Source organism: Frieseomelitta varia, unplaced genomic scaffold, assembly GCF_011392965.1.
Source record: "Frieseomelitta varia isolate USP_RPSP 00005682 unplaced genomic scaffold, Fvar_1.2 scaffold_259, whole genome shotgun sequence".
NCBI lineage: Eukaryota > Metazoa > Arthropoda > Insecta > Hymenoptera > Apidae > Frieseomelitta > Frieseomelitta varia.
In genome coordinates, this window is record NW_025109989.1 from 188,328 (window position 1) to 202,990 (window position 14,663).

At 35.8% G+C, this 14,663-nt stretch overlaps 1 protein-coding gene across 6 annotated transcripts in view; it reads left to right on the forward strand.

The window, feature by feature from the left end:
• The first annotated feature begins 4,635 nt into the window (after positions 1–4,635).
• The window catches only part of LOC122528787 (serine-rich adhesin for platelets-like), a 14,262-nt gene continuing 4,234 nt past the window's right edge, over positions 4,636–14,663 (forward strand). The window contains exons 1-7 of one of the 6 annotated variants that reach the window (XM_043654283.1): positions 4,636–4,709; positions 4,881–8,500; positions 8,564–8,758; positions 12,885–13,057; positions 13,694–13,844; positions 13,995–14,058; positions 14,142–14,236. In XM_043654283.1, coding sequence (XP_043510218.1) covers positions 4,703–4,709; positions 4,881–8,500; positions 8,564–8,758; positions 12,885–13,057; positions 13,694–13,844; positions 13,995–14,058; positions 14,142–14,236 — 4,305 coding nt within the window. In that variant the 5' untranslated portion in view covers positions 4,636–4,702. Of the gene's footprint in view, positions 4,710–4,880; positions 8,759–12,884; positions 13,058–13,693; positions 13,845–13,994; positions 14,059–14,141; positions 14,237–14,663 lie in introns of all 6 variants that reach the window. The other 5 variants (XM_043654287.1, XM_043654285.1, XM_043654288.1 and 2 more) reach the window with 5 other exon arrangements.

The window sequence follows — 14,663 nt, forward strand, 5'->3', positions numbered from 1 at the left end:
ATATTATTATTGTTATTTTATTTATTATTATTATTATTATTTTATTTATTATTATTATTACTTTATTTATTAATATTATTATTATTATTATTTATTATTATTTTTATCTATTATTTAATCTAATTATCACTATCCGCGACAAAGTTGAAAAATGCGTTTGCTAATTTTAGCCAAGGTTTCGTATCCAATTTGCGCATATGGTTTTCCTTACACGTGCAAGACGATGTAATTAAGTAGAAGATTCACGAACTAAAATAGGCGAGTGCACGGAATGAAATACGTACTAGTTCTTTCGTTCTACACTCTCAACGCCGCACCATATCTCTGTTAGCACGATGACCCGACAGAACGTTCATTGGCTTTCGCTACGAAGGAAAGATCCGTCTACGAAGAACCTTAACACCAGCATTTTTTTAGTATCTTTTTCTCTTTTCTTCTTCTTCTTCTTCTTCTTCTTCTTCTTCTTTTTCTCTTCAATATCTTTCCTGCGCAATGACGCTTATTTTCCCGTCTAGTGGCTCCACTTTCGCAAATATCAATGTCCACGGGAACACATTGATTCAAACGCCCCGCTAATTGATGATTTATCAATGTGAACGAGCTATCCGTGCTCCTTTTGTTGTCTTCGAATGGGAAACAAGAGCGAAATGGAAGATAGACATCGCGAGAAAGTTCTTTATTAACTGACAAACTTATTTATTTATTAGTTTTAATGAAGCTACGCCACGGGATAAGATGGAAATGATAATACAGAAATACGAATGAAGATGGTGCAAAATTCAGAATGATGCACGATCAAAAAGTTTTCTGTAGCTTTTGTAAAAACTTGTCAATGCAAAAGAAAAAAAACGACACTAAATTCTTCGTAGTAGAGATAACAAGGGGAAACTATTGATAAGGCTTATCAACGTTGAAGAAAAAGCCAACAATAAGAAGCCTGTAGGGCAAATCTTTATCGCTAGTAATTCCGAAAACTAGCAAGTAGAAAAAGGTGAATGACTTGCACATCTTCCTTTTTAAATGCTACGAAACAACTGTATCGAAAGAAACGTTTCTCTCAGAAACTGTCCTCTCCAACTTTCCTAAAGCGTGCAAACGCGTTTCCAATTCCTCCCGTGCTACAAAATCATCCGAAAGAGATGATGCCTCACACGTACGAAATCATAATTGACGAAATTAACAAAGTCAAATCTACTTCCGTTATTCTTACATCCGCTACCTCTTAATATCCTAAGTAAATAAGAGTAGGACATAGAAAAAGCTAGTAAACATTTATCACTCGAACTCTTCAAAGTTATTCGAATAAACACAGTTCTGTTTGTGAAGCTGGGACAAGCAGCCGGCTCGTATTCGATTAAAGTCGCGAGAAACTCTGACAAAAATTAAGGAGACATTTCAAAATGAATTATGAAGCGATAAAAAGGTAGAGCATTTGATCTCTTTCTGTTAACCTCTTGCGCTTGGAATGACGTGTCACGTATTTCGCCCAAAATTGCAATATTTCCTCAGTTTTAAGTGTATTGAAATATAACCGAAGCGAAATAAATAGATTTATTAAAATATAATATAATAAATTTATTACTTATTAGTGAAAGTAATTTATAAATTATAATAAATTTATTACTTATTAGTAATTTATAAATTTATTACTTATTATTACTTTCTATCCAGTATCATATCGACGAGTTTAAAAGAAAAAGAAAGCGACGAATTATTGTGATATACGGTTCGGTCACTCGTTATGGTCCGCGAAACAGTTGCCAGCGCAAGGAGTTAAACTTTTTGACTACGAAAAGTTTATATGTACAGGACGTTTAATAATAATAATAATAATAATAATAATACGTATATATACAGGACGTTTAATAATAATAATAATAATAATAATACACACTACTCACAAAAATTAGGGTGAAATAGGTAAAATAAATATAAAGCGATGAGAAAAAGAAGCATTTGATTCTTTTTTTTTTTTTATTAAACAAGAACATGAGAAAAGCAAACGCCAAGTCAAAGAAAGATGTTCTTGTTTGTTTTGTTGTAAAAATTATATAAAGTGTTTCAAAAATTATCACACTTCGAAGAATTAAAACATAAATTATACAACAATGATAAATAAATAGAAAAAAATTGAATTTTATCGTCGTACATCAATTTGATTCAGTTACCTTAACCTCTTGCGCACGTCGAGAATTCTTTTGTCCCAGAATTGCAATATTTTCTCAGTTTTAAGTATATTTAAGTATAACACAGGCGAAGCAATTAATACATTTATTAATTCTCAGTAATTTCTATCCAACGACGTATACCGATAAATTCAAAAAGAAGACGAACCATTGTATACGAGTTTGGTCACTCGTTATGGTCCGCGAACCAGTTTTACCAACGCAAGAGTTTAAACAAGAGCGTCAGAGAAGCAAACGACGAGTGAATTAAAGTTTTTCTTGTTTAATAAAAAAAAAAAAAAATTAAATGCTTCTTCGTATTCATTTTGAAATAACACCCTAATTTTTGCGAGCCGTGTGTTTGTTACGTCAGGCTAGCTCGTAAGCCCAATTCTTCGAAACAACTCTCACTCGGCATGGAGTTCGTTGAACGGCGAAAAGATTCTCGAACTCGGACGAAAGTGAAGGCGAGACACGACGCTGTGTATGTACAGTGTACAGACTGTATGTACGAACCGAGAACGAAAACGCTGGTACGAGAGATATAGGGCACGGCTCCACTACCCTACTTTTACCGGCCTCAATTTCTCTTACCCACATTTGCTGCCCACACGGCCGACTTGAGAGTTTCGTTTCGTTTCGTTTTCACTCTCGCCGGCCGCAGCCGTCGTCCTGACCCGACCCAACCGAGATTTCTATTAACCTGGCACACGATCGCCGAACAGATCTCTCTCTATCTCTCGGTCCGAGGAAACTGGAGTGTCCTGGGTCAGGATCACGTTCACTTTCGCCGCTCGCGCGCGGCCACTTTCGATTTCCGCCGCTTTCGACTGTGATTCGTACAGCTACATACAGCTGTAATTACAAACGAAAAGTGTCTTGTCGTTTCGTCGACGCTTCGACGAGTTTTTCAATCGACACAGGCGTTGCAAATAATTTTGCACAACGGATAAAATATTCCATCAAAGGGAATAAAATGTATGAGATTCACACATTTGTAAAATAATTTTTTTTTAACAATTAAATTTACATACGTTTTTTTAATAATTAAATTTACGCACTTTTGTAAAGTAATTTTACACAACAGATAAAATTTCCATCAAAGGAAATAAAATTTTACAAAAATGTAAGCTACACACTATTTCACACATTTGTAAAATAATTTTTTTTTAATAATTAAACTTACACACTTTTTTCTAAATAATTAAATAATTTAATTTTTCAATAAATTTAATAATTAAATTTACACACTTTTGTAAAATAATTTTACACAACAGATAAAATTTCCATCAGAGGAAATAAAATGTGTGAGATAGTGTGTAATTTACAAAAATGTAAACTACACACTATTTCACACATTTGTAAAATAATTTTTTTTTAATAATTTAATTTACCCACTTTTTTTAATAATTAAATGATTAAACTATTAAATAAATTTAATAATTAAATTTAATAATTATTAAATAATTTTAATAATTAACACACTTTTGTAAAATAATTTTACACAACGGATAAAATTCCCGTTAAGGTAAAGGAAAAAACAGAATACTTTTGTATATAGATTTTACGAAAAGTCGTTCAAATCTCTCAAAAATACACTGTTTCACATCCGTAAAACATTTTGTAATAAATGTTTCATCACCTTGGAATTTCTAGCGTTAATATAGAAATCCTTGAATTTTTATATTAACATCTCGAAAAGATAAATGAAAAGATAATTGCGAATCATTCATTCGCGTTATTTATTTCTTCGAATTGTGGAAGGCAGCGTGAAGTATAATTGTGACTTCACACGCTGGATTATATAATTATCGTAATTCAAAGGAGAAAGAGGAAGGCAATCGTAATCGTGCAACTCGTTTGATCGCCTGGATCATAGCAACCTGTCGTACGAGTAAAATTCAACTCTGACAACGTACAGGCTTGTGTACCGATATGAAACAAACGTGGAGCAGATCAAACAGCTACAAAACCTAACATCTCTAAGCTACATTCAACAAAAATTCGGACTTGAAATTTTGTACAATGTTTTTAAAATAATTGTGCAATTATAAAATAAATAAACGAGTGTGGAATAAACGAAATCGTGTTTAAAGAAAAGAATTATCAAAAATAAAATAAAATTATCAAAAATTATCGAAAAAGAAAGAAAAATTATCAAATTACGAAGAACGATTAATCTCAATTAACTTATGGAAAGTCAGAGTAAGGAGCCTGTATGTAAGTATGGAAAATCTGTTCTATTTATAAAGACAATCACAGCGACTCAGTCGTCACAGTAAATCGTGTTTACCTTTCAACATGGAACTTTTTGAAACATCTGTAGTGCCATTTTTAGCACGCGACAATTATTGTACGATGGAGTATTACGCGAGAAATCAGATGAATCATTGTAACAATAGTCGTAAATTTTACCTGATAAGAGAGATTTATCTGGAAGCGATTATATAAATAGACCATGAAAAAAGGAAGCTCACCAGTAAGGAGAGCATCAACGTGTCGCCGAGGAATGTGCGTCTAATAAAAGTTTCAGAAACATGAAAGGTAACGCCAAAGAGCTAAATATCATTCCAATCTTTTCTTTTTCTCCATTATTCTCGATTATTCTTTTCGCGCCTATCATCATCGCAGCGAATTGAACAACTAGATTCCTTATGTAAAAAATAGTATTGCCAAATATCGTTGAAAAAGTAATATTTCATCACGATTTGCCAGGCACGCTTGTCAACATTCTCCTCGCTGTCTCGATCGTTTACACCTGCGCCGCACCTTTTGATAAACCACAGTGGCTTTCCGCGATCAAAGAGCTGAAAGAGAAACGAAACCCAAGAGAGGAAAATCTGCCCAGTTTGAGCAGAGAGAGAGGCGCGTCCGACCATCCGCAATGGTTCTCCAGAGACTCGAAGCATCGTGACGTGAAACAAAGCAACAGAAGCTACGAGAGTCCTTCCGTCCCCTTGATTTTGTTGCAGACAAAAAGCTTCGAGCCGGACAAAGTGATTTCTCACAGAAGAAAGGATTCCCAGGAGGGAAGTGTTTCCTCGAGCGAGGAAAAGTCTGACCAGGCGAATATCGGCGAGAAGTGGAATTCTAATCGTCGCGAGGAAAGTTCGTCCGAAGAAAGCGATTCTTCCGACAGATCGAACAACAGGCACCAGAAGCGACGTGAACATAACTCGAGTGGTGGGAAGAGGAACGATGGCGACGAACGTTCAAGTTCAAGTTCGTCGGAGTCTAACGACGATCCCGATGACGACGAGTTCAGGAAGTATTTAAAGAGTTTATCGAAGAAAGAAAAGAACTACAAGGAAATCAGAACTTCAGGAACCCAAAAGACAACTTCTCAATCGTTTTCGCGAACTGAACCTTCTAGAGAATCAGGAAATCAAAGAACACTTGAAACTACTACTTCTAAATCTGAAATAGCGCCTAATGATAGTCCATCTAGCGATGGTAATACTACTGATGAACCAAACAGTGCTTCAGATAAAAATACAGCATCCAACAGTGATGTAAGTGGATCAACTGATTCACAAGCTAGCGAATCTACCACTCTAGAAGCTCAGCAAACAATCTCCCGATCAACTTCACCGACTGGAACTTCTGGAACATCGAGTAATGATCAAGGATCAACTGATTCGGAAGCTAGCGAATCCACAACTTCAGGAGCTCAACAAACAACTTCTCAATCAACTTCACAGACTGGAGTTTCTGGAACATCAAGTAATAATCAAGGATCAACTGATTCGGAAGCTAGTGAATCTACAATTTCAGGAACTCAACAAACATCGTCCCAATCAGTTTCACAAACTGGAACTTCGGAAGCACCAAGTAATACTGAAGGATTAACTGATTTAGAAGCTAATGAATCTACAACTTCAGGAACTCAAGAAACATCTTCCCAATCAACTTTATCGACTGGCGCTTCTGAAACATCAAATAATAATCACGGATCAACTGATTCGGATGCTAGTGAATCTACAACTTCAGGAACTCAACAAACATCTTCCCAATCAATTTCACAGACTGGCGCTTCTGGAATATCAAATAATAATCACGGATCAACTGATTCGGAAGCTAGTGAATCTACAACTTTAGGAATTCAACAAACATCTTCCGAATCAATATCTCAGACTGGAGCTTTTGAAACATCAAGTGACAATGAAAGATCAACTGGTTCAGAAGCTAGTGAATCTACAACTTCAGGAATTCAACAAACATCTTCCCAATCAATTTCACCGACTGACGCTTCTGGAACATCAAATAATAATCACGAATCCACTGATTCGGAAGCTAGTGAATCTACAACTTCAGGAACTCAACAAACATCTTCCCAATCAATTTCACCGACTGGCACTTCTGGAATATCAAATAATAATTACGGATCAACTGATTCGAATGCTAGTGAATCTACAACTTTAGGAACTCAACAAACATCTTCCCAATCAGCTTCTCAGACTGACGCTTCTGGAACATCAAATAATAATTACGGATCAACTGATTCGGAAGCTAGTGAATCTACAACTTTAGGAACTCAACAAACATCTTCCCAATCAGCTTCTCAGACTGACGCTTCTGGAACATCAAATAATAATTACGGATCAACTGATTCGGAAGCTAGTGAATCTACAACTTTAGGAGCTCAAGAAACATCTTCCCAATCATCTTCTCAGACTGGAGCTTCTGAAGTCTCAAGTGAAGGATCGGCTAGTTCAGAAGCTAGTGCATCTACAACTTCAGAAGCTCAAGAAACATCTTCTCAATCAATTTCACCGACTGGCGCTTCTGGAACATCAAATAATAATCACGGGTCAACTGATTCGGATGCTAGTGAATCTACAACTTCAGGAACTCAACAAACATCTTCCCAATCAGCTTCTCAGACTGACGCTTCTGGAACATCAAATAATAATCACGAATCAACTGATTCGGATGCTAGTGAATCTACAACTCTGGGAGCTCAACAAACATCTTCTCAATCAATTTCACCGACTGGCGCTTCTAGAACATCAAATAATAATCACGGATCAACTGATTCGGAAGCTAGTGAATCTACAACTTCAAGAACTCAACAAACATCTTCCGAATCAGCTTCTCAGACTGGAGGTTCTGAAGCATCAAGTGACAATAAAGGATCGACTGTTTCAGAAGCTAGTAAATCTACAACTTCAGGAGCTGAAGAAACATCTTCCCAATCAACTTCACAGACTGAAACTTCTGAAGTATCAAGTAATACAGAAGAGTCAACTGATCCAGAAGCTAGTGAATCTACTACTTCAGGAGCCCAACAAACAACTTCTCAATCACTTTCACAAACTGGAATTTCTAGAACATCAAACAGTAATGAAGAATCCACTACTAGTGCTAGTTCAACTATTAATCAATCGACAACATCAGGAGAAGCAGCATCAGTTTCTCAAACAGAAAATTCTCAAATAACACAAGAACAACAAACGACTGGATCGTCAGTTACGCCTGAAACAGGCAATGCTGTGCATAGTAGTGAAACATCCGCAAGTAATGAGCAAACAGATGCTAGTACCAGTGAATCCAGCACATGGAAAACTGAAGAAACACAGATGTCTACTGCTCCAAGCATAAGTTCTTCCACCACAGGAGGAGAACAGACATCATCGTTAGAGACTTCAAGTAAAAAACTAGAATCTACCTCTACCGATAGTAATGTTTCGAGTGACAAAGATGGCAGTGGCAGATCTACTAGCGGCGCAAATACACAGACAGATTCAAACGATTCAAGTGAATCTTTGACATTAGAAAACGAAGGAACGCTATCACCTGCTTCTCAAACAGAAAATTCTGAAAAAGAAGAAGTAGAACAGACAACTGCTTCTAGTGCTTCGGGTAACGTAGACAGTACGACAGATACAAATGTTCCAAATAGTAGCGGAAAACTTACTAGCAGTGAACAAGACGATTATAGTGACGCTACAACAGCAGATGGCGAGCAAACAACAGCCTCTTACTCTCAAACCGAAGGTTCTAGCGTCACGGATGAACCGCAGGTGACTGAAACGTCAAGTCGAGAATCGGTGGCAAGTGCTGGTGAATCTTCAACGTCAGATACGCAAGCAACGTTTGTTTCTCAAACTAGAAATTCTAGCGCAACGGAAACGGAACGATCGACCGAAACACCAACTTCAACAACTCCCACTGTTGACACATTAAATATTACGATTATTATTAACAATTCCAGTTCTAATGGATCTGTTATTGGCTCTATTGATTTGGAACTTACAATTGAACAGCCATCTTTGGAACCAGAAGCAACGGTAACCGATGCATCGACTACTCTAAGCAGTGAAGAGACCTCCACCGATGAGCAAACAGAGCCCACAACATTGCAAAATGCACCAGCAACGTCATCCTCCTCTCCAACTGACGAGTCCACCGCGTCTGATGCAGAAGAGTCCACATCAGGTAGCAGTACTTTGGGAAATGACGACACGAATACCAGCGAGAGAGGTCCAAGTACTGACGAACCTGCAACACGAACAGAATCATCCATCGATGAGACACAGACAACGGCACGAAAGATTGGAATACAAATCGTCGTTAGTAATGCCAACGGCACTGTATCGACTTACTTTGTCGAACTTGGCGATAATGCTAGCGTGGCCAATATTTTGGACATTATTAACGGCAGCAGACAAACGAAGCCAAGTATCAACGAGCCTACCACCGTGGGAAATGTCGATGTGTATAATACCGTCACTTCGGTAGCAGTTGCATGAATTAACTACTGTAGGGGAGATTAGTAGAGATAAAGAAATTTCGTATACTACTGATGGAATAAAAATAAATCCATTTGCAACAGCGTACCATAGAGAGGATTACTAATGTAATTTATATTAGAGAATTATATTTCATTTGTTAACGCTATCTTAAGACTAATTTGAATAGTGTACAATTTAGCTTTTGGATGAAACTGCTAATTATATTAAAGTGAATATATATGAATGATATAATCAAGTGTGTACAATGTTAGGTTCGTTGTGCCTTTTGCACTATACTTTTAAGTATATTAAATATATTAAACATATAAATATAAATACTTTTAGATATATTAAATATAATAAATATAATATAAATATAATAAATATATTAAATGTATAAATATGAATACTTTTAAATATATTATATTTTTAGAGGATTATCATTAAAAGAAAAGGAATATATTGTTCAGCCATGTTCATTGATTACTGATTGAATAATCGTAAAAACAATCTCGTATCTTCCAAATATTTGCCAAGAAACGATGACTTGACGTAATTTGTAGTAACGAAATACAAAATAATTGTATTTATCGCGAGAAAGACGTGAAATGTTTGTGAAAGATAAATCGTGACGTGTTGCTGTTGATTTATGGAATTTACGGTAGTAAATAACCAAAAAAAAGAAAAAAAATACGGACAGTCATTTCGTACGATCTCGAGCAACTTTTCGAACGAAATGTGCGAAATTCTTGTCGCCAAGGTTTCGATCGTTTTTGATAATCAGAAATCGGACTTTAATTCAAAGTTCAATTCAACTCATTACGTAAAACTTGATCTCACGAGACATACGATTGTGGAAATATTTTAAAATTTTAGACGAATAACGAGCTAATTCATCACCCAGTGAATCGCGATCGCTTTCTTAATCTAAGCTGATTATCTATTGTTTTGAAAAAACATCACGAATTTTGCAAACGTTGCAACGTAAATTAATTTAATTATTCCGAACAAGCACTTGACATATTTATCAATAGAAGATGCTCGATATTCCTTACTTTTTCTCACAGAGAAAATCATGCGCAATTCATTCTCGAGATCGACGAAGATTACTGCCCGTTTATTTATTTAACGGTACATAAATGCAAAAGATCACGTCACATTCGCGACAGAGGACGCATTTCACGCTCAATGTTACTTGAATTGAAAAAGAGATCAAAGTCTCGTTACAATAATTTCGTTAGCTAGAGCGAGTCAAGTTGCCCGGAGACGATAAGTAAATCGGTCGAGGATGTTCATCGACTTAATCAACTTGTGCTGGCAACTGGTCCGCGGACCATAACGAGTGACCGAGCCGTATACAATAAATTCGTCGCTTTTTTTTTTGAACTCGTCGGTATGGTATCACTGGATAGAGAATTATTGAGAAGTAATAAATTTATTATGTTTAGGTTCAATTTCCAATAAAAACTACATATGTAGTTTACGGAATCTTTTTAAATTAAAAGTAGATTATTATTATTATTTAGTAGCTGTATTATTATTATATAAATTAAATTTATTATTATTTAAATTAACTGTATTATTGTTATTATTAGTCTCGTTCCATAACTTTGTATTTAGGTTCATTTTCCAGATTAGACTGGATGCTTTTAACCACTTGCTCTGGCAACTGGTCCGCGGACCATAACGAGTGACCGAGCCGTATACAATAAATTCGTCCCTTTCTTTTCGAACTCGTCGGTATGGTGTCACTGGATAGAGAATTATTGAGAAGTAATAAATTTATTATTTGTTTCGCCTACCTTGTTTTACTTGAATATACTTGAAACTGAGAGAATATTACAATTTTTGGGACAAAAAATTCTCGACGTGCGCGGCACGTCATTCCAGCGCAAGAGGTTAAAATTTACCCTGGAAGATCACGCGAATTTCTTTCGTACGATCAAAACTAAATGCAAAGAAGTGACAGAATCTTTTTAAATTAACATTAGACATTATTATTATTTAACGTCGTCCCAGTACTTTATGCTTGGGTTCAATTTCCAGTAAAAACTACATATGTAGTTTACGGAATCTTTTTAAAAGTAGATTATTATTATTATTTATTAGCAGTAGTGTTATTACATAAATTAACAGTATTATTATTATTATTATTAGTCTCGTCCCATATAACTTTGTATTTAGGTTCATTTTCCAGATTAGACTGGATGCTTTAAACCGCTTGCTCTGATTGCGGACCGTAACGAGTGACCGAACCGTACACAACAATTCGTCACTTTCTTTTCGAACTCGTCGGTCAGACATCACTGGACAGAGAATTATCGAGAAGTAATAGAACTTATCGTTCGTTTTGTTTTGCCTGGTTTAAAGCTGATTTAAAGATGTTGCGATTTGGGGCAAAAAATTCTCGACGTGCGTGGCACGTCGTTCCAGCGCAAGAGGTTAAGAGAAAGCCAAGAAGAGCACCAGAAATCAGACGATAGATACCAACTGGCGAGCGAATAGATACATATGTGTCACGAGCTTTCCCCGGTCGGGCGGAACCGCTCGTTCTAAAATAGTGCGGGGCATCGTCTCGTTCCCATTGTAACGGCCCACGTAACGGATCGTTGGCGTAACGCGTGTGCCGCTTAATAGTGGCAGCCGATCCGGGCCCGGCCGGCAGTCATCCTGAAGCCATCGGTCAGTAACAGTGTCCGTGACACGTCCTATATATCGGCCGGTGATATCTCGACCTGTCCTCAGATCGGGTCAGAGAGTGCGCATTTACGCGCTCTCTCCAACAAAGTGGCAGCCAGTCGTGTCGTGTCGACAAACGAAGCGAGCTTCTCTCTCTCTCTCTTTCTCTTCCTCTTTCTCTTTCTCTTTCTCTTTCTCTCTGTCTCTCTAGCTCGATAATAATCGAAGAAACGTTGAGCTGTTTGAATTCCGTTATCAGCGGAACGGGAGGATAAGGATAAAAAGAAAACACGATGCTATCGAAACGAGTGGAACCGATGAAATCGACCGGACGCGATATCCTGATCGACGGTGAGTTTCTTTAAAAAGCGAACGCCGACGGTGGATTCACGTATAGTTGGACGAATGTGAGTTGCACGATTGCAACGTGTCTCGGTTCCACGAGCGATAGACGACGTTTCTGGCGCATCGGTGCAAGATGTGGACGGTTTTGCTGACCTTGGCAGTGACCAGTGTTCTAGGAGAAGTGGTGGACGTTCGTGCAAACAATGTGAGTAACGAGATCTCGAACTTGCTTTGACCTTTCTAACCGGTATTCCGAGATACAGATTTGTTATCGTTTGAATTGTCACTGTCAGACATTCGTAAATAGGTTCGGTGAAAATCGAGAATTTTGTCGAAAACGAAAGCGAAACGGACGTCATTTGACTTTAGTAATGACAGTTACTAAGTTACGAAGTTACAGAGTTGAAAAGTTACAAGAAATTGTTCGAAACTGTGCTTTAAGAAATTGAGAAATGAAATTATTAAATTAATAATTTGTCCTTTGAAACCATGCTTTTGTATATATATATATATTTAGTATCTCGTAGTTGTGATTCTTTGTTTTTCTTTTTCTTTTTTTTCTGCAAGGAAATTGTGACTCATTTAATTACTGCAATTTCAATAATTCAATCATTAATCAATTAATCAAACCGAGTTATTTCTTGGCGTCTAATAGCATTATGCGCCATTTGCACTTTTTTAATAGCGAGTATCTCAAAATGGCTTCTTTTCAAGATTCTTCCGATCCAAAACTCGGAAACGTCGAGCGATCAAATATGAAAATTTTCATCAGTCGTCCAATTATATTCGCTCAATTTGCTCAGATTCGAAAACACAATTTACGTAGTCGAACGTAGAACGCTCGCGAAATTGCGTGGCTCGTAAATTGGTTAAATCGATGAATCAAATCAACAAGGGCAAGAGACAATTAACACGCAGAGAAAACGCGTGAATTCTGAAAATCGACCGTTCGCAATTCCAGGGCACCGAATCGAAATTCGGTTTCGATGTCGATTACGAGCTCAATCAATTTTTGCTCGATGGGAAACCCTTCCGATACGTATCCGGCAGTTTTCATTACTTCCGAACGCCCAGGCAATATTGGAGAGATCGTTTAAGAAAAATTAGAGCAGCCGGGTTAAACGCCGTTTCAACGTGAGTTAAAAAAAATTATTATTCTTCTCATTTAACTGTAATTAAATTTGAAAATTTGTAATTGAAATCATTGTTTTTCAAACTCAAGAATTGATTAGAAAGCCCAAGAATTGTCTTTTTTTGAAGTCCAAAGTTCATGATTAAATCATTATTTTTATTCAAAAGTTAACTGAAAAGCTAAGAAATTATGTCTCCTTTTTCCAAGTTTAAAATTTATAATTAAAATATTACTTTCGTTCAAAAACTAATCAAGAAATTAAAAAATTATGTCTTCTTCTTCTTCTTCTTCTTCTTCTTCTTCTTCTATATTTAAGACTTGTAATTAAAACATTATTTTCATTCAAAAGTTAATTGAAAAGAAATTACGTCTTCTTTTTCCAAGTTTAAAATTTATAATTAAAATATTATTACTTTCGTTCAAAAACTAATCAAGAAATTAAGAAATTACGTCTTCTTGTTCTTCTTCTACTAAGTTTAAGGCTTGTAATTAAAACATTATTTTCATTCAAAAATCAATTAAGAAGTTAAAAAAATCGTATCTTCTTCTTCTAATAAAAGTTACTTTTGCTTCTCAGTTAATATCTCGTAATTTTAATCTCAAAAGACGAACATTTCCCTGACGAAATTGTACTGTAGATACGTAGAATGGAGTCTTCATCAACCGTCTGAGAATGAATGGCACTGGACAGGTGATGCGGATTTAACGGAATTTCTGAACATCGCTCAGGAGGAAGACTTGTTCGTGCTTTTGAGGCCAGGCCCTTATATTTGCGCGGAAAGAGATTTTGTAAGTATACTTTCACATATTAAGTTTTATATTTTTTTTAATTATATTGAATTTATCGAAAACTGAATGAACTGATGTATGATTTGTAAAATTCACCGATATAATTCCTGCTATTTATTACACATTTTTCTTACGATATTTTATATGCAGGGTGGACTTCCTTATTGGTTACTATCGCGAGTACCCGACATACGTTTGCGTAGCAGCGATCCACGTAAGAATTTCTCACGATCTTTATCAGCAAGTATTATTTCTAACAATAATTGTCTCAACTGAAACCTCTCCCTCGTTTCGTAGGATACACGAAATACGTGAAACTATATTTAAACGAACTGCTGGAATTAATCTGGCCTTATCTGCGAGGAAACGGAGGACCTATAATAATGATTCAGGTACAAATACCTCTGTTACCAATACCTAGAGAAAATAGTTCTCTGTTAACTCCTCGACTTACAAGTTAATGTTTCGATTTAAAAGAAACAGTAAATTGTAACACCCACGAAATTTCAATTTAAAGATATTAAATTACCTTCGTTAAACTAAATTACATTGATAAATAAAAAATTACATATAACGTTTCGAAAAATTGATACCCTAAATTAATTTTACTGTCTCAATAAGTGATGTTTGTCCCTAAAAATTGAAAAGAAAATCGTAAGGCAAGGAGTTAACTTTTCAAGAAAAAAAGAAAGAGAGAACCTGAAACAAATATAAATAAATATTATTTATAATAAAATATAATATTACTAATAACTATTATTTATAATAGAAATAATATTATTATTTATAATAAAATATAACTAACATTTATAATAAAAT